The 26,862-nt window shown below is 37.9% G+C and overlaps 1 protein-coding gene across 2 annotated transcripts in view; it reads right to left on the minus strand.

Annotated features, from left to right (window-relative positions):
• Nucleotides 1-26,862, minus strand: part of CNTN1 (contactin 1) — a 337,786-nt gene that overhangs the window by 76,464 nt on the left and 234,460 nt on the right. For both annotated transcript variants that reach the window (XM_069094831.1, XM_069094830.1), the window contains 2 exons: nucleotides 17,919-18,077; nucleotides 9,123-9,272 (listed from right to left, as the gene is read on the minus strand). In XM_069094831.1, coding sequence (XP_068950932.1) covers nucleotides 9,123-9,272; nucleotides 17,919-18,077 — 309 coding nt within the window. The remainder of the gene's footprint in view (nucleotides 1-9,122; nucleotides 9,273-17,918; nucleotides 18,078-26,862) is intronic.

A 26,862-nucleotide genomic window follows, 5' to 3' on the forward strand; every position in this document is an offset into this window, starting at 1 on the left:
ACTGAGAATGGTTTGCTTCAATAGGAATAATACTGAGAATGCTTTGCTTCAATAAGAATAATGCTGAGAACGTTTTGCTTCAATAGACACAATGCTAAAGACATTGTACCCCTTAGAAACATATTCTGTTGCTAGCAATCACATTGTCTATAAAATTATGTCTAACAGAAAGCTCGGGGCTGTCTTTTGGTCTAAGAGGCAGTCCTGGACAGTTAATAAACACTCCTTTCAAATCATAATTGGTCTAGCTGTCCTGTTATATCTCGGGTGTCCATTACAGCCCTACTAGAAAAATCGAAGGGGGTATGGGAGAAGATATGGGAGAGAGCAGATTGGAGGAGGGGATTTCCTGTGGGACTGCTATTTTGGGGCGGTGGGTAGGGGAAAAATGGGGAGAAAATTTGTAACTCAAAATCTGGCAGAAATACATGATGTAAATCAGAAGTTAATAAAGCATTTGAAAAATGAAAAGAAAAAAAGAACTGAACTCTCAAGTGGGACCTCTTGGGGCAGGGACAGCACTACATCCAATTTCAGCTTGAAGCAGCTTTGGAGAAGAGACCTTTGCTCCTTACCCAAGATTTGGAGCCCCACTCCTTTGAGGGGGAAAGATGTTCCCACCCTAAGCAACTGTTTTATGTGCAAAGTTTTTCTATTATCCCTGTTATATTTTTGCAAAGTTCTGATGACACCAGTTTTACCACCAGTCATCCCTAACTCTCATTTATTGTTAAGATATTTTTGCTACATAAGGGGCATGAAAGATCTTGGGGATGAATGTGATGGGAATGGGAATTTGAAGATCTTCCCTGACCCTTAATAGACCTAGGAGGGAGTTTGAAGACCTCCTCTGCTTTGAAAGTAATCTTCCCTCTAATAGGCTAAATGTAATTACATGGAGCCTGTGGTGGGAGGAGTTTGCTGAAGAGAAGTAGAGCCCACATTAATCTGGGAAGGAGAGTTAGCCAGGCAGTGGGGGAGAGAGGAGGTCAGGCAAGGAGATAGAGAGTTTTGTGAGTAAGTATTGATCTTAACTTGGTTTGTGGGAAGGCTAAAGGATGGCATGGTTCTCAGTGTTATTATGGCTTCTGAATATCTTTGATGCTATGATGGAAATAGGTTTACTGGTTTGGGGATTCAGTTTTCTGGTGTGTAAATACATCTTTCAGTTCTATCCTCTATCTGGAGAATCTGGTATATTTTCTGATAGAACATCATGAGATACTTAAAATCATGGTCTTTATCATGATAGTGAATGCTATAAATAGTGCATTGGCGCTACAATTATTCACTACTGTACTTATATATTATTTTGCAGAGCTAGAAAAAATAATAACAAAATTTATCCAGAAAAGCAAAAGGTCAAGAATATCAAGGGAGTAGGTAAAAAAATGTTAAGAAAATTGATTTGGCAGTACCAGATCTCAAGCTGTATAAAAAAGAATTAATCATCAAAACAATCAAAACTGGGTGAGAAATAGAGTGGTGGATCAGTCCAATAGATTAGGTACACAACTATAAATGACCATAGTAATATAAGTTGACATAAACAAGGATTCAAGTTTTGGGGACAAGAATTCACTATTTGATAAAAACTACTTGGAAATTAGAAAAGTTTTGCAGAAACTGGGCATAAGTCCAGTATCTTGTGGGTACACAATTTAGACATAAAAGTGGTACCATAAGCAAATCAAGGGAACCTGAAATAGCTTACCTGTCAGATGTATGGGTAAGGGAAGAATTTATGTCCAAGAGATGAAGAGCATTATGGGACATAAAATGGTTAATTTCGATTACATTCAATTAAAAAGTCCTTGTACAGGTTCCAGAAGCCAATATGGTAAAGCTCTCCTATATTTACCTCAAAACAACAAAACAGCCATAAACCTGATACAAATCCTGGAATAGCAGAGTCAGCAAAAAGACAGAGTGGAGCAGTCAAGACCAGGAGACTTAGAGGATTGGAAAGAAAAGTCCATCTCCCTCAGGTAAAAGACAGGAAGCATCCCAGCAAGCCAGCAGCAAGGCTCACCTCAGCAAACCAGTGGAAGATCCTGACTCCCAGTGTGGTGGAGCAGACAAACACTAACACCAGAATAGAACCCAATTCCTGGCACACCACAGAGTTCTTTAGCAAAGCCAGGGGAACTGGCAGATCCCAGCTCTGAGAATCAGCACATGCACAACCCAGGGTGGACTGACATCCTCCAGGGGCCAGATGTGCTTCAGGGTAGCCCTGGGGAAATGCAGAAAAACCCCACCAGGCCTATGTCAGACACCACCACTAGGATGCCAACTTAGCACTAGGAAAGCTGACAGACCCTGTAATGGGAATGTAAATTTAAAGATCTTCCCTGCCCCTAGGCTAAAGTGCACCTGGAGCCTGGGGTGGGAGGCTTGTTTTTCAGTAGATACTTCTTGATTGGCCAGTGGGTTCAGAAGGTTGTTACATTCTCTGAGCCAGGAGAAGGTTATATAAGCCCTGATGTGTAGCTTTGTTTTGGGGGCTCACTTTGAGAATTGTTCTGTGATTTGATGAAACTATGGGAAGCTGTTGTCCAGAGCCCCCCAGCTTTGAAACCCAGATGTTGTTTGGTATGGATGTAATGGTTGGACAGTTTGGAAAACTGTCTACTTGATCTGTTTCTGTCTTGATAATTCTGTCTGTATATTCTGAAGTTCGGGGTGCTGACCTCTTTCCCCTGAACTAGGTAAATGATATATATTTGACTGATTAAAGTAAGCTTGTTAACCCATTTTGAATTGCTTTTCTTTAACAAAGCATATCCAAGAACCTGTGTTGGCAGACACCCTGGGGACGCTGGGGTGCTTGCCGCTACAACCCCTATGGCCTTAAAGAGTATAACTGGCCAAATGGAAAAGAAAGTATAAAAGCTAATTAAGGAAAACACTTCAAAAGTTAGAATTGGGCAAGTAGAAGCTAATGATTCTGCGAAACATAATGAATCAATCAAAAAATTCAAAAGAATGGAAAAATGGAGGAAAATATAAAATACCTCATGGGAAAAACTGGTATGGAAAGGAAATCTAGGAAAGACAATACCAGTATCATTGGACTACTTGAAACTCATCATCTAAGGAGGGCCTGGACAGCATCTTTTTTTTTGCCTTTATTTTTTGGAGAGGGAAAATAGGGCAATTGGGGTTAAGTGACTTGCCCAAGGTCACACGGCTAGTTTTTTTGTGTTAAGTGTCTGAGGCCAGATTTGAACTCAGGTCCTCCTGACTCCAGGGTCAGCGCTCTATTCACTGTGCCACCTAGCTTCCCCTGCACCACCTAGCCACCCCTGGACAGCATCTTTCAAGAGCTTATTAAGGAAATTGCCCTGACATCCTGGAACCAGAGGGCAAAATATGTATTGAAAAAATTCACTGATCACCTCAGGGAAGAAATCCCAAAATAGAAACTACAAGGAACAATAGAGTAAAATTTCAGAACTATCAGGTCAAAGAAAAAATACTACAAGAGGCCAGAATGAAAGGATTCAAATATTGGGGAGTCACAATCAGGATCACACAGGACTTGGCAATCCCAACATTAAAGCATCAGAGGTAATGAACATGATATTTCAGGGCATAAAGGAGCTAAGACTACAACTAAAAATCAATTACCTGGCAAAATTTATCACAACATGTCAAGGGAAAAATGGGCATTCAACTAAATAGAATGATTTCAAGCCTTTATAAGGAAAAGATCAGAATTCAACCAAAAATTTGACCTTCAATATCAAGACCCAAGAGAAGCTAATGCTTCAGGTAAAAAGGGAAAAGAAAACATAAGGGATTCAATATGATGGGATCCTAATAAAGCCACCCCCAGTCCCAATATTCTAACTTCATTATAGGCCTGGCCCTAGTGAACAGCAGGCCCACTGTATCTTCCTAGTCCCCCCTGCCAATGTCCTAACTTATGCCTTAATGCTCACTAGAACAACAGGTGTGTCCATGAACTATTAGTTCCCATAGAAACAACATGTGTGTCCATATGATAGGAACCTAGCTACTGCCTTTATCTGGTCACTGCCCCCAGACCCATTCCCACGACGACAGGTGTGCAATCATAATCACATCATCCATCTAGCCCAAGACAGGACAATAGCTAGCCAGTTGGAGGGCAGAATAACCAGATGTTTAACCATAGATGGGACCATAGATGGCACCCCTCCTCCATTACCTAATCCCTTAACAAACTCCTCCTGCCTTTTTAATATCAATGATATTTCTCTATTCTATGTAAATTTCTGTTGTATAGTTGCATTTTTATCCCATAAAAAATCCATCTTGCTTTCTCTCAAGTTGTTGGTTCCTTTCGGAATTTAGCCCACTTCATGAGAGGCGTCAATCTCAATAAATGCCTATACTTGGATTAGAGGGGATCTGACTCTGAATTCTTTGAGACGTTTCCACCACAACACATCATGAAACAGCAACAGTTTTAGGTGGGCAAAGCCTCCACCTCAACAGTTTTTGGAGTCCCTGGATTTAAACTGCATCAAATAGAGCTAAAATGTTTACGTCCCTGAGTGAAATGTGTCTAGTGAAGACTTCCCAGAAATAGCGTCCTGGCTTCTCTAGAAGTACAAAAACCTAGAAATGCCCCACCCCCTTCCTTCTTTGTCCTCCTTTTCCCTGGCACCTCTCTCCTTAAGAAAGATTCTCTGTAAAGACCTTTTTCTCCCAGTGAGAAACGTTCTAGCCTTTTGCTCCACCTCCCAGTTGTTTCAAGGCCAGTGAGAATAGACTCCTAGAAAAGGCTCCTAGGCAAGGAGGGGAAGACAGACGACACTATGCAGCAAGCACAGGGGCAGCTAACTCTTCCTCCCCAACCAATGAGAGAGAAGAATACTCCCAAAAGGTGAACTTATCTCTCAACCAATGAGAGGGGAGAATAATTGCTAGAGGACCCCCACTCAAAGCTTCCTCAATTTAGGCCCCCCACTGCTGCTCACACCCCCTCACCAATAAGGATGAGAAATGACCCCGCCATTGGATGGATCCTGCCCCCTCAACAATAAGAGGCAGGACTGTCCAAGCCCCCTCTCCCTCCATCCTCAGGGCTATTCCCAGTTTAAGATTGTGAGCCCTCCCCTCATACAACGGGAACAGAGAGGGGAGGGACGGAGAGAGAAACTTGATCCTACTGGATCAGGATTTAAAAACCCCCTCCCTTCACACCTCCCTTGCTTCCTTCATTCAAATTTTCCTTCCTGAAGGCCTCCCTCCCCGGAATGATTTTGTTGTTGTTGTTCAATTAAATTTCCCTGTTCATCACAAGCCTGCTTCTGACTTTCTTTGGGTAAGTGATTTATTTTATCCCACATATCCCTACATGGAAAGATCACACTTGTAATGCTTAAAAATGGTGTCACTAACAGTACAGACAGATGGTATCTACATAGAGGGTAGGGGAATAAGGTTTATTTGAAGGACCGACATAAAATAAAAGTTATGGGATGAGAAAGAGGAGTACAGAAGGGAGAGGTAGAATGGGATAAATTATCTCACATGAAAAGGTGAGAAAGATCTATTACAGTGAGGAGAAGATGGGGGAGGGGGCAAAGGGCATTGCTTGAACCTTATTCTCATCAGTACTGGCTCAAGGTGAATATAGAAATCTCTTATATGACAGGCAAGTAGGAGAGGAGATTAGTAAAGGGGACTGACAAGGAGGGAGGGCAGATCCGGAGAGGTGGTAGACAGAAGCAAAACACTGGTGATGTGGAAAAAGGTGAAAGGAAAGAAAGAACAAGAAGAAGGAAGAGTAAGTTGGAGGGAAATGCACAAGTAATAATCATAATTGTGAATGGGATGAACTCTCCCATGAAACAGAAGCAGATAACAGAGCAAATAAAAAACCTGAATTCTAGGGGCGGCTAGGTGGCTCAGCAAGTAAAAGCACTGGCCCCAGTGTCGGGATGTCCTGGGGATCGAATCCGGGCTCAGTTACTTAGCACCACACTCAGAAATAACTGGCCTGTAACCCTGAGTAAGTTATTTAACCCCAATTGCTTTAAAAAACAGAATTCTACAGTATGTTGCTTACAAGAAACATGTTTGAAGAGGAGAGACACAAAAAGAATAAAGGTATGAGGCTGGAGTAGGATCTGTTATGCTTCAGCTGAAGTAAAAAGAAAAAAAAAGCAGGGGTAGCAATCCTGACCTTAGACAAAGTAAAACCAAAAATCGACCTAATTAAAAGAGATAAGGAAAGAAACTACATCTTGCTAAATACAAGATACCATAAACAATGAAGAAATCAAATTACAAGAGCAAGGAATAGTATACCTGTCAGATCTATGGGGAGGGGAAGAATTCATGACTAAACAAGAGATAGAGAGCATTACAAAATGTAGAATAGATCATTTTTATCATATTAAATTGAAAAGCTTTTGTACAAACAACACTAAAGTTATCAAGATTAGAAGGAAAGCAAAAAGCTGGGAAACAATCTTTGCAAGCAAGTGTCTCTGATAAAGGTCTCATTTCTCAAATATATAGAGAACTGAGTCATTTGTGAGAAACAAGCCATTCCCCAATTGATAAATAGTCACAGGATATTAACAGACAGTTTTCAGATGAAGAAATAAAAGCTCTCCATAGGTATATGAAGAAGAGCTCTAAATAACTTTTGATCAGAGACAGGTAAATTAAAATAACTCTGAAATACCACCTGACACCAATCAGATTGGCTAATAAGACAGAAAATAATGAATATTGGAGAAGATGTGGAAAAATTGAGACACTAATGCATTGTTGGTGAAGTCAAGAACTTCACAACCATTCTGGAGAGCAATTTGGAACTATGCCCAAAAGGCAACCAAGCTGTACATACCCTTTGATCCAGTAATACCACTACTAAGTCTGTATCCCAAAGAAATCATAAAAAGGGAAAAAGAGCTACATGCGTGAAAATACTTTTAGCAGCTGTATTCATGGTGGTAAAATATTGGAAATTATGGGGAATTCCAGCAATTCATGAATAGCTAAACAAGCTGAGGTATATGAATGTAATAGAATACTATTATGCAATAAGAAATGAAAAACAGTCACATTTCAGGAAAACCTAAAAAGACTTGTACAAACTGATACAAAGTGATATGAGCAGAACCAGAAGAACATTATACACTGTATGAGAAACATCATGTGATGATCAACTATGAATGACTCAGTTTTTATCAGCAACACAATGATCAAAGACATGTATAACAGACTCACAAGGGAAAATGCTATCTATATCCAGATAAAGAACTGATGGACTCTGAATGCAGATCTAAGCATACTGTTTCACTTTATTCTTTCTTGTATTTTTTTTTCCTTTTGATCTGTTTCTCCCTCCACAACCATGATAAATATGGAAATATGTCTTATGTGATAGCATATGTATAAACTACATCAAACTATTTACTGTTTTCAGAGAGGGAGAAAAATTTAGAACTCAAAATCTTGTAAACATGAATAATAAAATTTTTTTGATATGCAATTGTGGGAAAAAATAAAATACTATTTAAATTTTTAAAAAGTATATGATACCATGGGAAAAACAGTCTTTACACAAACAAAAACATGGCAACCAAAATTAGAAGGAAAGCAGAAAACTGAAAAAAAAATTGCAGCAAATTTCTCTGATAAAGACTTCTCAAATATATAAAGAATTGAGTCAAACATTTAAGAATATGAGTCATTCTCTAATTGATAAATGGTAAAGGATATGAAGACATTTTTTTCAGAAGAAGAAATCAGTTATCTACAGTCATATAAAAAATGCTATAAATCACTGTTGATTAGACAATGCAAATTAAAACACCTCTGAGATACAAACAGGAAATTTTCAGATGAAGAAATTAAAGCTATCTATAGGCATATTAAGAAGTGTTCTAAATCACTTTTGATTAGAGAAACGCACATTAAAAACCTCTGAAATACCACCTCACACTAATCAGACTGGCTAATATAACAAAAAAAGAAAATGATAATTGTTGGAGAAGATGAGGGGAAATTGGGACACTAATTGAACAGTTGGTGAAGTTTGTGAGCTAATTCAACCATTCCGGAGATCAATTTAGAACTATGCCCAAAGGGCTGCCAAACTGTCCTTTGATCCAACAATACCACTACTAGGTCTGTACCCGCCAAAAGATCAAAGGAAAAGGACATACATGTACAAAAATATTTACAGCATCTCTTTTTTGTGGTGGCAAAGAACTGGAAACTGAGGAGATATCCATCATTTGGGAGATGACTGAACACATTATGCCATTTGATGGAATATCATATATATGAAATGACAATCAGGATGTTTTCAGAAAAACTGAACTTACATGAACTGATGTATAGTGAAGTGAGCAAAGTCAGGAAAACATTGTACACAGTAATGGCAACATTGTACTATGATAAACTGTGAAAGAGTTATTCTCAGCAGGACAATTCTGAAGGACTTATGTTCCTCTCCCATTTTGAAATTTAGTCTCACAAAAATGTTCTAGATTTCATTTTTAATTATCAGGTCTAACTCAATATTACGTGTTTTATACATAATTTTGGTATATTATTCACATCAGAGTACAATTTGTCTCATCTAAAAGATTTTCTGAATGTGTTTTTTTATTTCTTAACATTTTGACTTTTTAGATGTAAAGTAAGAGAGTTGGTAAAGTTGAGAAAACAATTATAATGAATTAAAGCATACATATACATCTAATTAACCACTATTTTTCAAATACTTCACAGAGAGATTTCTATAGGTTGCAAAAAGCCAGTAAACAATATGATTATTGGTAAAGAAATTATATTTTTAACTGACAAATTTTTCAAGTCTTATTGTGGATATAAAGCATAAGTTTGGGTATGCCCTAAAGTTTGGGAATACAACAAAGTCATTTGTTCATTTATTCATTTGCACAAAAATAATCCCTATAAGGAACAAATCATTTGATTAATTCAATCACTGATAAATACAATATATTTTATTTGGATACCTAGAACTAAATTCTTGCTTACCCTTCAGGTCTGTTTGCATTTTGTAGGACAATTCTAAAATAAAAGTTTATAAAAGGGAATTCATGACTGGGGGGTGGGACATAACAATGTTTTCCCCTACATACCAGCACCCTCTGTTTTGATTCTGTTTGATGGTAGACTAGGCTCTCCTGTTCCCAATATATTGGTTGCTACTACCCGGAATTCATACTCCATCCATGGGATTAGGTCTACTGCTCTTGCTGATTCCATATTCCCTTCAATATTTGGTGGATCTAAATGAAAATAAAGAATACTTTTAGTAAAAAAATTTTTTTTAATTAGTTAGATACTTTTGCTTTATTCATAAGCCCAATTTTCTTGCCCATTTTGGGGAAAACATGAAATAACCAGGAGATAAAATGTCAAAGCTAGGAGATTATTCAACATATACTTAATTGCTTCAAAAATCAGAAAATTATTTTCATGCTGAAGTGCAAGAGTTATGAAAATTTATATAACTGACCCTATAGGAATAATAAATTTTGTGGCTTATAGATCTTTTTCTAATGTTACTTGGCACATGTCACTGAGACTTGGCAATTTTATTCAACTACCTAGAGAAACTTGGAATTACATGCAAAGGAGACAATCAACAACTAAAATATATGCAATTTGAAACAGAATTAGCAGAGAATGTTAGAATGTCAAAATTCCTTCAGAGTTCATTTGGCCCAACTACTTCATTTTACAAATATAGGAGGAAACTGACCCAGAGAGAAGTGATTTACTTCAGGTCATTTAGTCAATAAGTAGCAGAACAAAGTGAGGAGCAAGGAGGTATATAGAGTGGTTAGGACTACCACATGTAATGCCAAGCAAAGGCAACTTTCCAAAGGTTCAAAATACCAGCATAGCCACTCTCCATTTTATTCAGTGACAAATTAAAAACAGAGAAAACCAAAATACAGCATAATTCAAAATACAGCATTCACCAAGTATAATTCAATAATTTCTAAGTACTACTCCACCCCTGGCCCAAATACCCTCTTCTCAAATTGAGATTATTTTCCAATCATAAACAAAGTACATTCATTTGGTCAGTCATAGAGCACAAAAAAGTCAAAAGTTTCCCAACCCTGGATCACAGCTGAAAAGGCCATCTACCCCTGAGTTACAACAAGCTTAAGCACAGCATTTAATACCCAAAGAGAAGTCTTTTCTTCATCTTGACCCAAGGCAAGTTCTCAGCAATCTCTGTTCCTGTGAAGACAAATCTTAACAAGGCCACAAGATACATTGTCAGCGTCCTCATTAATTCATTCTCTCTCTGCAAAACAGTCCTAGGACCCCTGGAAACACCAGAAAAACCTTCTTCCAGGATTTTGGTAAACATACAACAAGAAAATCCTTCTTCAGGGCTTCTGAACCAACAGCAAAGTTCCCGAACCTCTGCAACAACAGCACTGGCCTTCACCAGTAGATGCAATTCACTCTCTGTCTGCAGAACAGTCTCAGGACCCCTAAACCAACAGCAAGGTTCCAGAACCTCTGCAACAACAGGACTGTCCTTCACCAGTGGATGAATCTGGCTAAAACAACATCAAAACAGACAAAGTATCAGCATCACAGCCATGTCTCCCCAGTCCTTGGCAGCTCCAGGTGGCAGCTCTCAAAAGTCCTAGGCAGCTTGAACTTGCCCTCAGCAATCCTCTCTCTCTGCCTCCACGATGCTGCTTCCAAAAAATTCTTCTGCATCTCTTCCTCTGCTTGTACCTCTCCAAATTCACAGCACCAGCTCCTCCCAGTTCAGCTCTCTCTTTTCTTGTCAACAAGTTCATCCCACAAGTGGGATTCACAAGCTCTGGGTTTTAACACTCAACCTGAAAACCAAGCCAATACAGGGGGATCTTTAAATACCATCACTATTACACCCCCTCTAGTGTGAGTACTTGCCAAGCTCTTTTCAGGGCTTCTCATCCTCCTTTGGTGTCTACCTGATTCACTTAACTTGTGGTTCTAAGAAGCTATAGCATGCATAGCAGCTACACTCAGGCAGACTGTCTTAGCACAGAGGCTATACCAGGTTGAGGGTAACTGACAAGCCTCAAATCAGGCAGTGAGTTAGGAGGATATCTACCCCAACCATATGAAGATGTTCCCTGGTGGAATGGCCAGATGAGAACAATGTGTTCCAACAGCCATGAAGGTGACTGAAACAGGCACAACGGGGCACTTAGAGCTTGGTTAGGCATAGAAGACACCAACGTCATCTACTGTATCCCTGACCATCACCAATCACCTTGACTTTTGTCCTGCCACTGGATTTTGATGGCTCAGTATAAAGCCAAGCATGAGCAGCTTTCCAGAGGACTGCTGCTATGAACAACTTTCAAGGTTCTGATTACACATTATAGTGAATTCTCTATTCAGTAAGAAACTAAGACAAAACATTCACAGAAAACAAAATACAGTATTCAGAATGTTATGGCATAACAACTTATTGCTAAAATGGCCACATAGATTTCACCAAAGTGGTCACAAAGATTTAAGCAAAAGAAAACATTCATTTAGTAAGTCGTTAATTCAATCACCCTTAAAGGAGCCAAGTCTCCTTAATTGACACAAAGTACAAAGGTAAAAAGTTTTCCACCTTTAGGTCACATTGTCTTAATCTCTTCAATCAAAAAGTCTTCTTTCTTCTTAATTGGAGATCAGTTTCCAATCATCCTTAATTAGTAAGTCCTTAACTCAATCAACTAAATATAAATGTTAGAATTCTCCACCCCTAGTAAATCGTGATCTTCTCAGTTTGCATTAAATACCAAAGGAGAGGTCTTTTTGTCTTGACTTGAGGCAGGCTCTCAGTTTCCATGGTTCCTCTTCCATGGTCCCAGTTCCTGCCCGAATTTATCCCACTATCACCTGAGTTCAAAGGCAGACAGCTCTCAGTTCTTTGTCCAGCTTCTTGTGAAGTTCCTCATCCAGTTCCCATTCCACACTGAAGTTCACAGTGTCTGGTCCACATCAAGTCCTTCACAGTTTCTGTTCCTGGGAAGACAAAGCTTAACAAAGCCACAATAACATTCATAACATTGCCAGCATCCTCATTAATTCACTTTCTGCCTATGAAATCAACTCAGACCCACCAACAAGGTTGAAGAAATCAACACAAATCATCGGTATAGTCCCAAGACCTCTAAAATCATCAGCAAGACCCTCCTCCAGGATTTATGCAAACATACAAGAAAACCCTCTTTCAGGGCTTCTGAGCCAGCAGCAAGGTCCCAGGGCTTTTGTAACAACAGCACCATCTTCTAACAGCAGACACATTTGACAAAGTAATATTACAATAGACAAAGTACTGACACCACAGCCATGCCTCCTCCCAGTTCTCCTCTTTTCTCATTTCTCAGTTCTTCTCAATTCTCATTTCTCTTCTCAGTTTTTCTCCATTCTCAGTTCAGTTCTCTTCTCTCTCTCCAGCAGTAGCAGCTGAGCCTCCAGATGCTCACTCCCAGCAGTTCTGGCCTCTCTCAGCTTGGACTTTTCCTTATATACAGTATTAGCTCCTCCCTGTTCTGCCCCTTCCTGTCATAACAGGAAGTTCCTCCCACTGTGGGATTCATAAGTTCTGGATCTTAATACGTGACACAATCATGAGCATGGAACAAGGAGCTAAGTACTTGTTTGATTGCAAATACAAAGGGATCTTCAAATTCCATTACTATTACACTCAGGAAGAAATAGTAAGGGGGCGGCTAGGTGGCACAGTGAGTAAAGCACCAGCCTGGAGTCAGAAAGACCCAAGTTTAGTTCCGGCCTCAGACACTTAACACCCACACATACAAAAACAAAAACTAGCCGTGTAACCTTGGGCAAGTTACTTAACCCCAATTGCCCTCCAAAAGGCAAAAAAGAAAAGAAAAGAAAAGAAATAGTAAAGCTAATGACTGTGCAACTTTGTCTCACTTAAACCCAATTCACATACAAGTCAAGATGTCACTACATGATGTCACTGGTCCTCTTTGAAAATGAAGGACATTGTATATGTACAGTAAATGAGAGTAGAGGATGACATTGAGATAATGGGCCTGAATAACTGTAGGATTGTGGTATCTGACAGTAACAGTTAAGTTCAAAAGGGAGAGATTGTTTGAAGAGGAGAAGTAAGACTAGTTCTAGTTTGGACATGTTTTATTTTTATATAGGAGAAGGAAATGATATGGTTTGAATACATATTGAAAGAGCTTTCGTTTTTTTCCACTTTATTTTTCTTGAGGGTTTTTTTGAGGGAGGTATGTTTTCTTTCAAAACATGACTATTACATATAGGTTTTGCATGACTACACATATATAACACCTATATAAAATTGCTTGCTTTCTCAGTGAGGGGTAATGGGTAGGGAGGAAGGGAGAGAATTTGGAAATCAAAGTTTTAAGACCAAATGTTAAAAACTGTACATGTAACCAGGGAAAAATAAAATACTAAATAAATTTTAAAAATACTCTGTGGAGAGCAGAATAGCAAATTTATTATGAAAGAATATAGTTTTTTGCCTTGCTGCAGAGAAGATCAACTTGCAATCAGGTGACCTATAATGGACTCAGTCAACACAGTTTCATGATTTCCCTTCCTCTATTTTTTTTTTGCTTTTTTTTATTGGGGGGAAGGCAAGGCAATTGGGGTTAAGTGACTTGCCCAAGGTCACATGGCGAGTAAGTGTTAAGTGTCTGAGGTTGGATTTGAACTCAGGTCCTCTTGACTCCAGGACTGGTGCTCTATTCACTGCACCACCTAGCCACCCCCATCCCTCCTCCATTTTTTAAACAGTACAGATACACTGCTTAAAGAGAAGACTCAAGTCTTCTCCATTATGACAATTCAAAAGCATCAATGCTGTGGCATTTCCTTAGAGTCCAACTCTCACAGACATACATTGCTACTGAAAAAACCATAGCTTTGACTATGGTTGGCAAGGTGCTTTTTAGTATGGTGCCTATATTTGCCATACCTTTCCTTCCAATGGGCAAGCACTTTTTAATTTCTTGGTTGCAGTCACCACATGCAGTGATCTCTGAGCCTAAGCATATAAAATCTAACAAAGCTTCAATTTCTTCTCCTATTTCCTAGAAATGATGGGACCAGTGGTCAAGATCTTAGTTATTTATTATGTAGAACTTCAAAATAGCTTTTTACACTCTCCTCTTTCATTCTTATCTTTTAAGTTTTACCTCTATCTTTTGTTTTCACATCAGTCATTTTGGGATACGTCCTCTCCCCATCCTCCAACCAGTGAGCCATCCCATGTAACAAAGAAAAGCAGTTAAGTAAAACCAATATAGCTACATCTTCTAACATTTTATGCAACATTCATAAACATAGTACCCTAATCAAAGGAAAGAAAAGAAAGGCATTTATGGTTTGTTCAATTTACATGGACAACATCAAGAGTCAAGATATTTCTCCATTTGTGATCATGCCAATTTGACCCAAGTTAGCTCCATGGGTTACCGTACATAGGTTATCACTATCAAACTTGATAAAAGCAGTGATCTTGCCAGCTTCTAAATCAAATCTGAATTGTATTGTTCCCTTTAATGAGAGGATCTGGGTAACGTGAATTAAGGGTGATCACAAAAATACATTTTGCACCCACGAAGATTTTTCTCACTTTGCACAATTTATATTTAGCCTCCTTAGCTGTAATATGATGAACAGCAAAGTGTCCCATTGTGTCATAAACCAGATGGGAATGTTCACCCATCTTCTCAATGCTAATGAAATCCATAAAGCCAGTGGGGTATGTAATATCAGTGTGGACACTGCCATCAATCATCTCCAGTCATGGCATACTTGAGTTGGTTTCTCAGGAAGATGATGAGCAGGAGACACTCTCAGCTTCTGGGACCAGTGGATGGTCTTGGAGCAAAACTCCTATTAACTTTTCCAGCATTCAATTCTTTGGAGCTGCTACATGCTTCAGATGTTTCTTAGGACTACGAGCCACGGTTACACTGTACCAGAGATAAAGTGGGAAATTTACTTGGCTGTAGAGCCTCCACCTACTTATAAGCTGTGTGCATTTGGCCACATCACTTTACCCTTTTGGGCCTCAGCATCTTTACTAGCAGCAAGACTAGCTGGTCCCAATACCCCATGGCCCACTCTCATCTTAATTCCTCTTTACCAACAGAATGGTATCATCTGCATACCTGAAACTGTTGAAATTTCTCCTGAAAACCTCAATTACAGCTTTCAATTCATCCAATCTGGCATTTTGTATGATATATAACTGAATATATGCATCTGCATATATGCAGCCTTGTACTACTTTTCAAATCTTAAACCAATCAGTTGTTCCATGTTTGGTTCTAACTGTTGATTTTTGCTCCACATACAGGTTCCTCAGGAGACAAATAAAGGGATCTGATGCTCCCATCTCTTTGAGGACTTGCCATGTTTTGTTGTGATTCACACAAAGGTTTTTTAGTATAGTCAATGAAGTAGAAATAGATTTTTTTTTCTGAAACTCCCTTGCTTTCCCCATAATCCAGTGAATGTCAGGATTTTGGATTCCAGCTGTCTCTGCTCCTTCGAAAACCAGCTTGCTCTTCCGGTAATTCTTGATTTACATATTGTTGAAGCCTCATTTCAGAATCGCAAGAAGTAGTACCTTAAGCACAACCTTGCTGATGTGTGATAAATGTAATTGTTTGGTAATATGAACATTCCTTAGCATTGTCTTTCTTTAGGATTGGTATATAAACTAATATTCTTCACTTTTGTGGCCACTATTGCATTTTCCAAATTTGCTGGCATATTTAGTGCAGCACTTTAAAAGTATCATATTTTAGGATTTTAAATAGCTTAGTTGGAATTCTATCACCTCCACTAGTTTTATTGTTAGCAATGTTTCTTAAAGCCTCTTTGACTTCATTCTCCAGGCTCTAGATCAGTAACCACACCATTGTGGTTTTATCCTCGGTGATATTAAGATGTTTCTTGTATAGTTCTTTTGTGTGTTCTTCCCACCTCTTCTTAATCTCTTCTGCTTCTGCTGAGTCGCTACTATTTTTGTCTTTTATCATGATATTTTTGCATAATATATTCCTTTGAGATCTTGAATTTTCTTGAAGAAATCTCTTGTCTTTCCCTTTCTATTGTTTTCTCCTATTTCTCTGCATTGGTTATTGTAGTGCCAATGTAATATTTACAGCACCCACAATCAAGATAAATATACCGACCATGACTATAAATGTTCCTGCATGGCACTCAATCACAAAATATAATCAACTCTCCATATAGAGGACAGAAGCAAAGCATTTATTTAGACACCAGGAAACCAAATCCATCACAGCAACATAGATGTTAATGCACCACAACATAGCAGAGAACCATGCCATCCTTTAGCCTTCCCACAAACCAATATAACATCAATATTTACTCACAGACCTACCTATCTCCTCCCCTGAATGTCCTCTCTCTCCCACTGTCTCCCTAGCTCTGACTCCCAGCTTCCTGTGGGCTCTGCTCCACCCTTTCTTTTATATTATTCTGTTCTTCTACTGATGTTCTTTTATACTTTCATGAACCTCTATGCATAGTTTAGGCACTCTACCAGACCTAATTCCCTAAACCTGTTCATAATTCCACTTCTTATTCATAAGGGATACCATTTAGGTGATACCTATGCAGTCTGATGGTTTCCCCTACTTTCGTCAATTTAAGTCTGAGTTTTCCAACAGTCAGCTCCAAGTCTTGTTTTAAATGACTGTACAGAGCTACTCCATCTTTGGAGTATATAATCAAATATCTGGTTTCAATACTGACCATTTGGTGATGCCTGTGTGTAGAGTCACCTTTCAGGTTGTTGAAAGAGTGTTTGTTATGACCAGTTAGCTATCTTGACAAAACTCTATTAGTCTCTGCCCTGCTTCATCTTGTACTCCAAGGTCAAACTCGACTGTTATTCCAATTATTTTTTTATTTCCTATTTTAGTATTCCAATTCCCTATGATGAATGTGACATCTTTGTGTGTGTGTGTGTGTGTTTTTAGAAGATGTTGTAGGTATTCATAAAACTGATCAACTTTGGCCTTTTTGGCATCCATGGTTGGCACATAGACATATTATTAATGTTGTTATGTTGAATGGCTTGCCTTGGATTCAAAAAGATATCATTTTATCATTTTTGAGATTACATCCAGTACTGATTTTCTCACCCTTTTATTGGCTACAAAAGTTACTCTACTTCTTCTAAAGAATTCTTGCCCACAGTAGTATATGCAGTGATCATCTGAATTAAATTCACCCATTTCCATCCACCCAAGCTCACTGACACTGAAGATATTGATGCTTAATCTTTCCACATCCTGTTTGACCACATCCAGTTTATCTTGGATAACATCTTACATTATAGGTTCTTAAACAATATTATTTTTACAGCAGCATCAGACTTTCCTTCTGTCACCAGATGCATTTGCAGCTGAGCAACCTTTGATTTGGCCCAACCACTTCATTAGTCCTGGAGCTCCTTGCAGTTGTCCTCCATCCCTCTCAGTGGGGATCATTTTCCAATGCAATCTCTTTTATAATTTTAGTACTGTCCATGGAGTTTTCTGGTCAAAGATACTGGAGTGGCTTGCTATTTCTTTCTCCAGTTGCTCACCTTTTGTCAGAACTCTCCATTAAGATCTGTCGATCTTGGGGTAACCCTGCATAGCATAGCTCATAGTTTCATTAAGCTACACAAGTCTGTCTGCTATTATTGAGTAATAAGTATTATTCTGAATTGTTGCAAGAGTGTGGGAGGTCCTGGGTTCAAGGAAATTAAGCATCCCAATGTAGTTGATGGAAGTCTTGTCACCTGTGTGATTTCATTAAAGACAAAAGCACCAATTTAGTAATTTTAAGAAATTACTGTCTAACATAAAGCTCACCTGTTTTGGCATCTTTCCAGTCATCAGAAAGAATAGTTTTGGTCTGAATAGAATATTTAGATATTGGACTATGATTATCTGAGCCACGGCTCCATGTGAGTGCTACAGAAGTATCTCTGATGTCTTCTATTCTCACACCCCCTGGTGGACCTGGTGGTCCTGAAAATAAAATGGAATGAATCAATTAAAAACACATGTGTAATCATAATACAAAGTCACTAGAAAAATTAGATTTTTCTTCTATATATAATTAAACTTTAATAAGGACCATGATTTCCATCTACCAATGCAGGCTGGCAAATTCTATGTAACTTGTAGTCTTTAAAGGTTGTCTAGATTATTGAGAGGTGAAGTCACTTGTTCAGGGTCACATGGTCATTACTTAGAGGCAGAACTTGAACACAAGGTCTACCTGCATGTAAGGACAACTCTCTACTATGACATACCGCCTCTCAGGCTACAATATATTTACACGACAATATTTTAATATGATATGTTCTTTTCAACAGTCAATAAGCATTTATTAAGCACCTACTATATACAAGACACTGTGCCGAATGCTGAGGATATAAGGACAAAAGTAAAGCAGTTTTTGCCCTCAAGGAACTTGATTCTATCAAGGGAAACTATATGTTTAGATAGCTAGGTGTTGCTGTGGACAGAATGCTGGACCTACAGACAGGAAGATATGAATCCAAATATGACATCAGACATTTATCAGCTGTGTGATCCAGAGTAATTCAACCTGTTTGCCTCAATTTCTCCATATGTAAAATGAGGACAATAATAGACTTCCAAGGATTGTTGTGAAGATAAAATGAGCAAAGAAAACATTCTGAGAAGCTGAGAAATATACATACATAACACTGAAAAAAGATCTTGATAGTACATTAAGCCAATGTCTAGATCAGACAATAGGAAATTTTACCAATTCTTTCAATTACCACCATGTTCACAAATATGCAAGGCTGAAATGCACAAATTGGATGAAATTATGTTTGTTTTTTCTCACATTTAATGCATACAATTTGAATTACTGTTGTTTTGTGCCTAAAAATCCTGATGTATAGTAAGGGTTAATCAGGAGAGTTACCTCTTTAGCTTGATAAGTTTGGTGAATCTTTTGTCAGAGACTCCTGAAAAGCATTTCTCTGTGGATGATGATTACATGCTTGCTGGTACTTTGCTGAGAGGACTAAAGACATCTGATAAGTATCAGTGACTACTTACCAAGGTTAATCCCCAACATTAACTCATTAGTTTGGAGAAACTCCTTGTAGTTTCTTGGAAGATTGGTCTCACTGGTTGTAGGAGGAGTCATCCTTTTTGTGGCCTTTAAAAGACAGCCTGATATCTGGTATTGTTCTCTTCTGTCTTTCATCTCGAAAGACCCTGATAGTAAAGTAGCTAGATGAAGCTATTAAAAGCTTTGGAAATATATGTGTCCTTCCTTCTTTATAACCTGACTAATATCTAATGAGAAAGTATTTGCAGATCCTATACTTGATTGCATGCCGCCATGGTGGGGGGGGGGAGGAGAGGTAGGGGAAGAAAATTTGAAACTCAAGGGATTATGAAACTGAATCTTGTACACTAAAAGAAAACAAACAAATTAATAAAGACAAAAAATTTTAAAAAGAAACATATGTGTCCTAATGTCTACTTATTTCAACTTTGTTTCTATTGGTAATGGCAGACTGTCTGAGAGATGCTTCTGATGCCTAACCCTCTATCTTTCCAACTGTATCATTTCAATTGGGTTATACCAAGTACCAACTCTCACCTACAGGTCCCAAGGCTACGCAAATAAAGTTATAATGGTTGTTGAGAACTCTAAGGTACCACCTCATACCTATCAATTTGGCTAACACGACAAAACAGGAAATTAATAAAGGTTGAGAAGATGTGGGAAAATTGGAACACTAATGCATTGTTGGTGGAGTTGTGAAGTGATCCAATCATTCTGGAGAGCAATAGAGAACTATGTTAATGGAATACTATTGTTTATAACAAATGATGAGTAGACAGATTTCAGAAAAACCTGGAAAGACTTACATGAACTGATACTGAGTGAAGTGAGCAGAACCAGGAGGACACTGTACACAGTAACAGTGACACTGCATAATGACCAACTCTGATAGACTTAGCTCTTCTCAACAATAGAGTAATCTAATTCTAAGATAATTGTCTTAGTCCAAAAGACTCAGGATGGAATATGCTATCTACCTGGAGAGAAAGAACTATGGAGTCTGAACGAAGATTGAAGCACAGTATCTTCTTTTTTTTTTCTCATGGCTTTTCCCTTTTGTTCTCATTCTTCTTTCACAACATGACTAATATGGAAATATCTTTAAGATTATACATGTATAGCTTATATCAGATTGAATGCTATCTTGGGGAAGGGGTGGGAGAAAGGAGGGAGAAAATAATTTGGAACTCAAAATCTTATAAAAGTGAATGTTGAAAAGTATCTTTACAAGTAATTTGAAAAAATAAAATACTATTAAGGAAAAAAGGGTTATTGGAATCAAAGGAATCATTTAAAATATTAATTAGTATCACAAGACTGATTCCACAATTCATATGTGGAAATTGCAGAGGAGGCAAACTGAGTTTGGCAGAAAAATCTTTCCCAATAACCTCTAGGCCCAAGGAAAAAGAGTTTTGCATTATTATCTAGAGTTATGGGCTGTGTAAATAGAAAACTCTCAGGTTTATTTTATTCTTCTTCTTACTGACAACAACAGGATAAGCCTGACTCATCCTAAATCAAAGGAGGCCTTCATCATCTTAGAGATTTAATTCCAACACAGGATATTCTGTTAAGACTAACCACCAAGGAACACATTTTCTTACAAGAGCAAACTTGACCTTTATCAACTCCTTTGACCCCAAGGTTTGAACATTTCTCCCATTTCTTTTCTGTTTTGGAATGCTGCCTATTTGTGTACTATAATCTGTACCCTAAGGTACTGAGACAGCTACCAGACCAAGCAGTCTTCCTTTCTGCACTGAATGAATGTCTTTTCCTTTCAGTTTGGCTGCTCATTTTATTTTACCTCCAGTCTTGCATAGAGGGTAAGGCTCTCAAGGAATCCAGGCCAAGAAATTCCCACAACCAAATAAATCTCATAATTTTATAATTACTTCAGAAGAGCTCTGGGTCTTCTGGGTTCTAATGCTGCAATATCTATTTTGCTTATTCTCCCCAGCTTTGGAAGCTATTGTGGATGTCCAGCTTTGGGATTCTGGTGCTGGAATTTTGACAACCTGTTTACTTTTCCTTCCAGTATTCTTCTCTAGGGCATTATTCTTTTCATATGTGAATTGTTTGGTTAATGAAAGTACATTTCTGTGTAGAAACTGTATGCAAACAATGTCTTTCACATAAAATAGTGAAAAGAGACACAGGCTCTTCTGTGGACTGGAAAGGGAACTGTCTATTGCTATACTAAGATAGCTGTACTGCTTGAAGGCAGAGCAAAGAATGAGGTTGGCAGAGCAATGACTGAGGTTGACAGAGCAATGGCTTCAAGGCATTCTGACCCCTTAGTTCATTTGTATTTGAGAGTTCACAGAGAGGGTTTGACAGTACTGAGGCCTTGAGTCTATGTAACATGAGGATAGACTGAAGGAGCTGCATATGTCTAGCCTGGAGAAAACTAGGGGGGGCGAGTCGGGAAAGTAAAGGAGGACAGAGTAGTTGTTAAATTTTAAGAGTTTAGAGGAGATATTTAATTGGTTCATTTTGGGCCCAGAGGGCAGAACCAAGAGCAATGGAGCATCTCTCTGTCCTTCTTCTCATTCCCCCCCCCCCAAATAGCCAAGTCCTTTTTATTTTACCTTTATAACATCTCTCCAGGTCAAAATCTGTATCACCTCCATAGTCTTCTGGTTGTTCTCCCTTCAAGTCTCTCTCTATTGCAATCCACTTTCCACCTAGCTATCCATCCTATGATCCCAAAGTATAGGTCTGATATCATTCAATCAATTCCAGAGGTTCATTTTTCTCTCTGTGATCAAATATTAAAACTTCTGGATTTTAAAGACCTTCATAATTTGGCCTCTTTCTGTCTTTCCAGTCTTCTTTACTCTCCACTACATACTCTATGATCCAGTTGACACTTGCCTCCTTGCTCTTCTTCACATGGGATTCTTCTTCTCTAGACTCTCTCCATTTGCACTGGCTGTCTCCAATACCTGGAATGTTCTCCTTCATCTTCGCACATCCTGGTTTCCCAGTATTCCTTCAAGTCTGTTAAAATCTCACCTTCTATAATCCCCTTTATGCTAATGCTTCACTTCTCTTGATTATCTCCTTTGAATTTTGAGACTCTGTGATTTTCTTTCAGTAACCACCTTATTCAACCCATCTTGTCACACAGCTACAAAAATATGTCTGACTAAACCCCCAAAAAACCTTCAGGATATAATATATAGGATAAAATACAAACTCCTTTATGGAATAACTCTGTTCAAGAACTCTAAAATCCCCTTATTGGACTATAACCCTTTTATAGGCTTCCACCTCTCCCCTCTGTCTTCCCATATAAAACTTTACTCTTCATCCACATCATGACACCTAATCCCTTGGGCCATTAGTTTTCTTCTAGGCTATGGTTCCTCTCTCTTCCTCCATCTTGACTCCTTGGTGAAACAATTCAATGACACAGTTACTTCTTTTGAGTTTCTTGACCACTATGATATTGCCAATTGTGCCCTGCCAAATTTTAGCCTTGGATCACATACCTATACATATGCAACAGAAGTAAAGATGATGAAAGTCATGCAACAGTTTTTATTGTGTACACTACAAATTTATGTTACACAGCTTCAATCAGACCCTCACTATTACTATGCAAACCGTACTTGCTCTCCCAAGCTCCACAACAGCTTTCAAACCTTTTCATCTCTCCTCAAACCTCCCATGGTTACCCCTCCCCAACTTCTGTGTACCTTGAAAAAAAATTACAGAAAACAATTCAGGTCATTCGTCACCTTAGCTCTTTTAACCACTTCTTTATCTCATATTACTTAGATGCTTTCTATTATTGTCTCTTTCATCCCTGACTCACACACAGAGGTTGCCTGATCCTTACCAAAGCAAATCCATCCACCTGTGTAAGTGATCCCATTCCATCCCATCTCCTTCGACAGATTGCCTCCTCTGTCACTATTTTCTCACTTATCAAGATATCCATTTACTGGCCCCTCCCTCATGCCTACAAACATGCCTGTGTCACCCCCTGCATAAAAAAACCACATCTTTCCTTAGTAGTAAGGTTCTCAAGGAATCCCCATCTCCACTCCATCCCTTCTGTCTTGAAGATCTAAACTCCTTGGGGCAGTCATTTATAATAGATGCCTCCATTTTCTCTCCTCTCACCCTCTTAATCTCTACAATCTGGCTTCCAACCTCATCAATCCACTTAAACTGCTTTCTACAAAGTTTCCAATGAACTACAAATTGCTAAATTCAATGGTCTTTTCTCAATCCTGATTCCTCTTGACCTTGTAGCCTTTGACACAGTTTTTGACACTCAAGGTTTTCATGACGACTTTCTCCTGCTTCTTCCATCTGGTTGCTCCTTTACAGAATCCTCATCCAGACCATGCTCACTACCTATAGCTATCCTGTGGAGTTCTGTCCTCAGCACTTGTTCTCTCTCTGCTACTTTGTTTGGTGATCGCATCTGATCACATTATAATTTCTATAATGATGATTCTCAAATCTCACTGCTTTCCTTTTCAACTTCATACCTTTCTACTAACTTCTTCATCCCTTCTACTAACAAACACACCAACATGTTTCCAGTTTTCCAGGTTTGTAACCTAGGTGTAGCCCTCAACTCCTCACTATCTCTCACTGACCAAGACCCCCATGCCATACGAAATCTGCTGATATGGCCTGTTCATGCCATCTTTAAAACATCTCTCAAATATGCCCATTGTCTCCTTGGATATTGTCATTACATGTGACATTATCATTTCCTGCCAGTATTATTTTCTGAAATATTGCAATAGCTAGCTAATTGGTTTGCCTGCCATAACTGTCTTTACTCTAATCCATACACCATTAAGTCCCCAGACTAATGTTCTTAAAGTACAGGTCTGACCATGTCTCCCTGCTTCCCCTAACTCAACAAACTCCAGGGGATCCCTGTCACCTCCAGGATCAAATACAAAATCCTCTCTTATGATATGCAAAACCCTTCATAAACTAACCCCTCTCTATAACTTTTCATTCTTATAACATTTACCCTTTATTTTTTTCATTTAAGCATTTATTTATTTTATCCTTTATGATCATGTCACTCTAGATTTTAAGTCCATCACCTCTCTGGAAGAAGGTGGGTAGTTTGATCTATCTTCTATTCTCTGGATTCATAGTTTATCATTGCATTAATCAAAGTTCTAAAATCTTTCAAAGCTGTTGTTGTCATTGTGTAAACTAACATCCTATTCACTTATGGTACATTAGTTCATAAAGATTTTATAGGTTTCTCTGAAACAATTTATTTCATCATTTTGTAGCACAATTATTCCAAAATATTCATTTATCACAATATGTTTAGACATTCTTCAAAAGATGGGTTTCCCTTTGTTACTAGTTGGGGTTACTAAGAAAAGGAAGTATTTTAACATATATGGCTTATTTTCCTCTTTCTTTGTTCTCTTTGCAGTAGTGGCCTAATAGCAGTATAATTGGGTAAAAGGGTATGCAAGTTGAGTAACTTTTTTTGACATAGTTCCCAAATTGCTTACTAGAATGACAAGACTAATTCACAGACCCAACAACCATTAAAGCACATATTTTCCCAAAGCCATTCTGATATTTATGCTTTTTCTCTTTTGTAGTCATTGCCAATAAAATGGGTATGAGGTGCAACTTCAGAACTTTTTAATTTGCATTTTAAGATTACCAACGATTTGGAGCATTTTTATATTTTATTTATAGCTTGGATTTTTTCCATTGAAAATTGCCTGTTAGACCATTGTGGGATGGCTTTTTGTTTTAAAATTTCCATAGATTCCTTTTATATCTTGAGTTCATGACTTTTATCAGAGAAACTTACTTCAAAAATTATTTCCATAATTATTCATTTCCTCTCTAATTTTAAGTGCATTAGACTTGCTCATTCAAAACCTTGAATTTTAATAATCAAAATTGCTCATTTTATTTTCTATGATCCTTTTTCTCTCTTAGGTAACCACAAACTCTTCTCTTAGCCATAGATCTGAAAGATTTCTTCTTTTTTTATGGAACCTTTTATGTCTAAGTTCTACATCCATTTGGGGTTTATCTTCATAGATCTTGTAATAGCACTCTATACTTGGTTTTTATACCAGGCAGCTTTCTAGTTTTCCTAGTAGCTTTTTATTATAAAGTAGTGACTCCCTTCCCTAATACCTGAAGTCTTTGGTTTTATTGATTGCTGTGTTAATGTGTTCACTTGCTTCTGTATTTTATGTACCTAATCTGTTCCACTGATTGAAATAGAGATTTTTTTAACCAGTAACAGTTCATTTTAATAATTACTATTTCATAGTATAGTCTAAGATCTGGTACAGAAGGACCTCCTTTCTTGCCTCTTTTTTTTTCTCATTATTTTCCTTGCTATTCTTGACTTTTTGTTCCTCCATATGAATGTCATATTTTTTATTACACTACAAAATAATCTTTTGTAGCTTGATTGTTATAGTTCTAAATAAGTAAATAAATTTAGGCAATATTGCCATTGTTTAATACTGGCTTGACCCAAGAATGATTAACATTTTTCTAATTATTTGGGTCTGTATTTCTACAAAGTGTTTTTATAACTTTACAAATAAATACATAAATGAATAAAGATATATCAAAATGTGAATGATTAAAAAAATAAACTGTTAGGAAAGTGTGATTAAAAATTTGGAGACCATTACTCTATACAAATAAGTTTCTGGTACTTGCTGTTCAATCTCTGTGTCTCTGCATAGGCTATCTTCCATGCTTGGAATGTTCTACCTCTTGGAAAACTTCACTCTCTTCAATGCTCAGCTCAAGTACCCCAGTTTACAGGATCATAGACCTAGCTCAGGAAGAGTATCTAGTCCAACCCCTTCATTTTGCAGATGAGAAAAATGAGGTTAAAAATGTTAGGTGAGGCAGGACTGAACCCAGGTTTTCTTATTCCAGAACCACCGCTCTTTCCCTTCATGATGTTTGCCACTCTGCTAAATATTCTGCATTTATTTTGCATATATCCAGTTTTTATTTATCTTTGAATATGCTGCATTCTATAAAGAAAATAAAAGATTTTTGAGAGCAGAAGCCATCTCGCTTTTTAATCTGTAGATTCAATGTTTGTCATGGTGACTAGTACATAGTAGTTGCTTAATATACATACTTTTTGATTGACAGGGGGGTGGGAAATGTAGAATTCCCCAACAGTACCATTTTGAAGCATTTTCATCTGTCTGGTGACAATCTCTACTGTTCCCCCAAACCCTGTTGTCATTTGCTACCCTGAGGAAAAAAATAATTAACGGCATGGTCAATGACTACTTTATGTAATTTAATACAAACTGACCTATGTAGTACATCTTTTTTCTTTTCCATAAATTTTGTAAAGAATAATCATTCCTTTTTAAAGTAGTTTTTATATCTAAGTATAAAGATTCTGAATCTTAGATTCTAGAGTCAGAAAAAGGTATTCTTAGAGATCATCTGCTACAACTCCATTATTTTACATAGAAAAAACTGACACTTAAGAATGTTATGACCTACTCAAATTCACAATCTAGTTAAGGACAGAGTAAAACAATAATCTAGGTACCCAAACTCTCAATTCATCACAGATATTGTATGAACAGGTATGTATTTTCAAAAGGTAGCCCAGCTACAAATGAGAATATCATCCTAGGCTAAATACAAAAGAAAACATCTTTTCACCCACATACGGGC

This window comes from Petaurus breviceps, unplaced genomic scaffold, assembly GCF_028583685.1.
Source record: "Petaurus breviceps papuanus isolate PSGF00001 unplaced genomic scaffold, PetGlider_PUasm1.0 221, whole genome shotgun sequence".
Classification (NCBI taxonomy): Eukaryota; Metazoa; Chordata; class Mammalia; order Diprotodontia; family Petauridae; genus Petaurus; species Petaurus breviceps.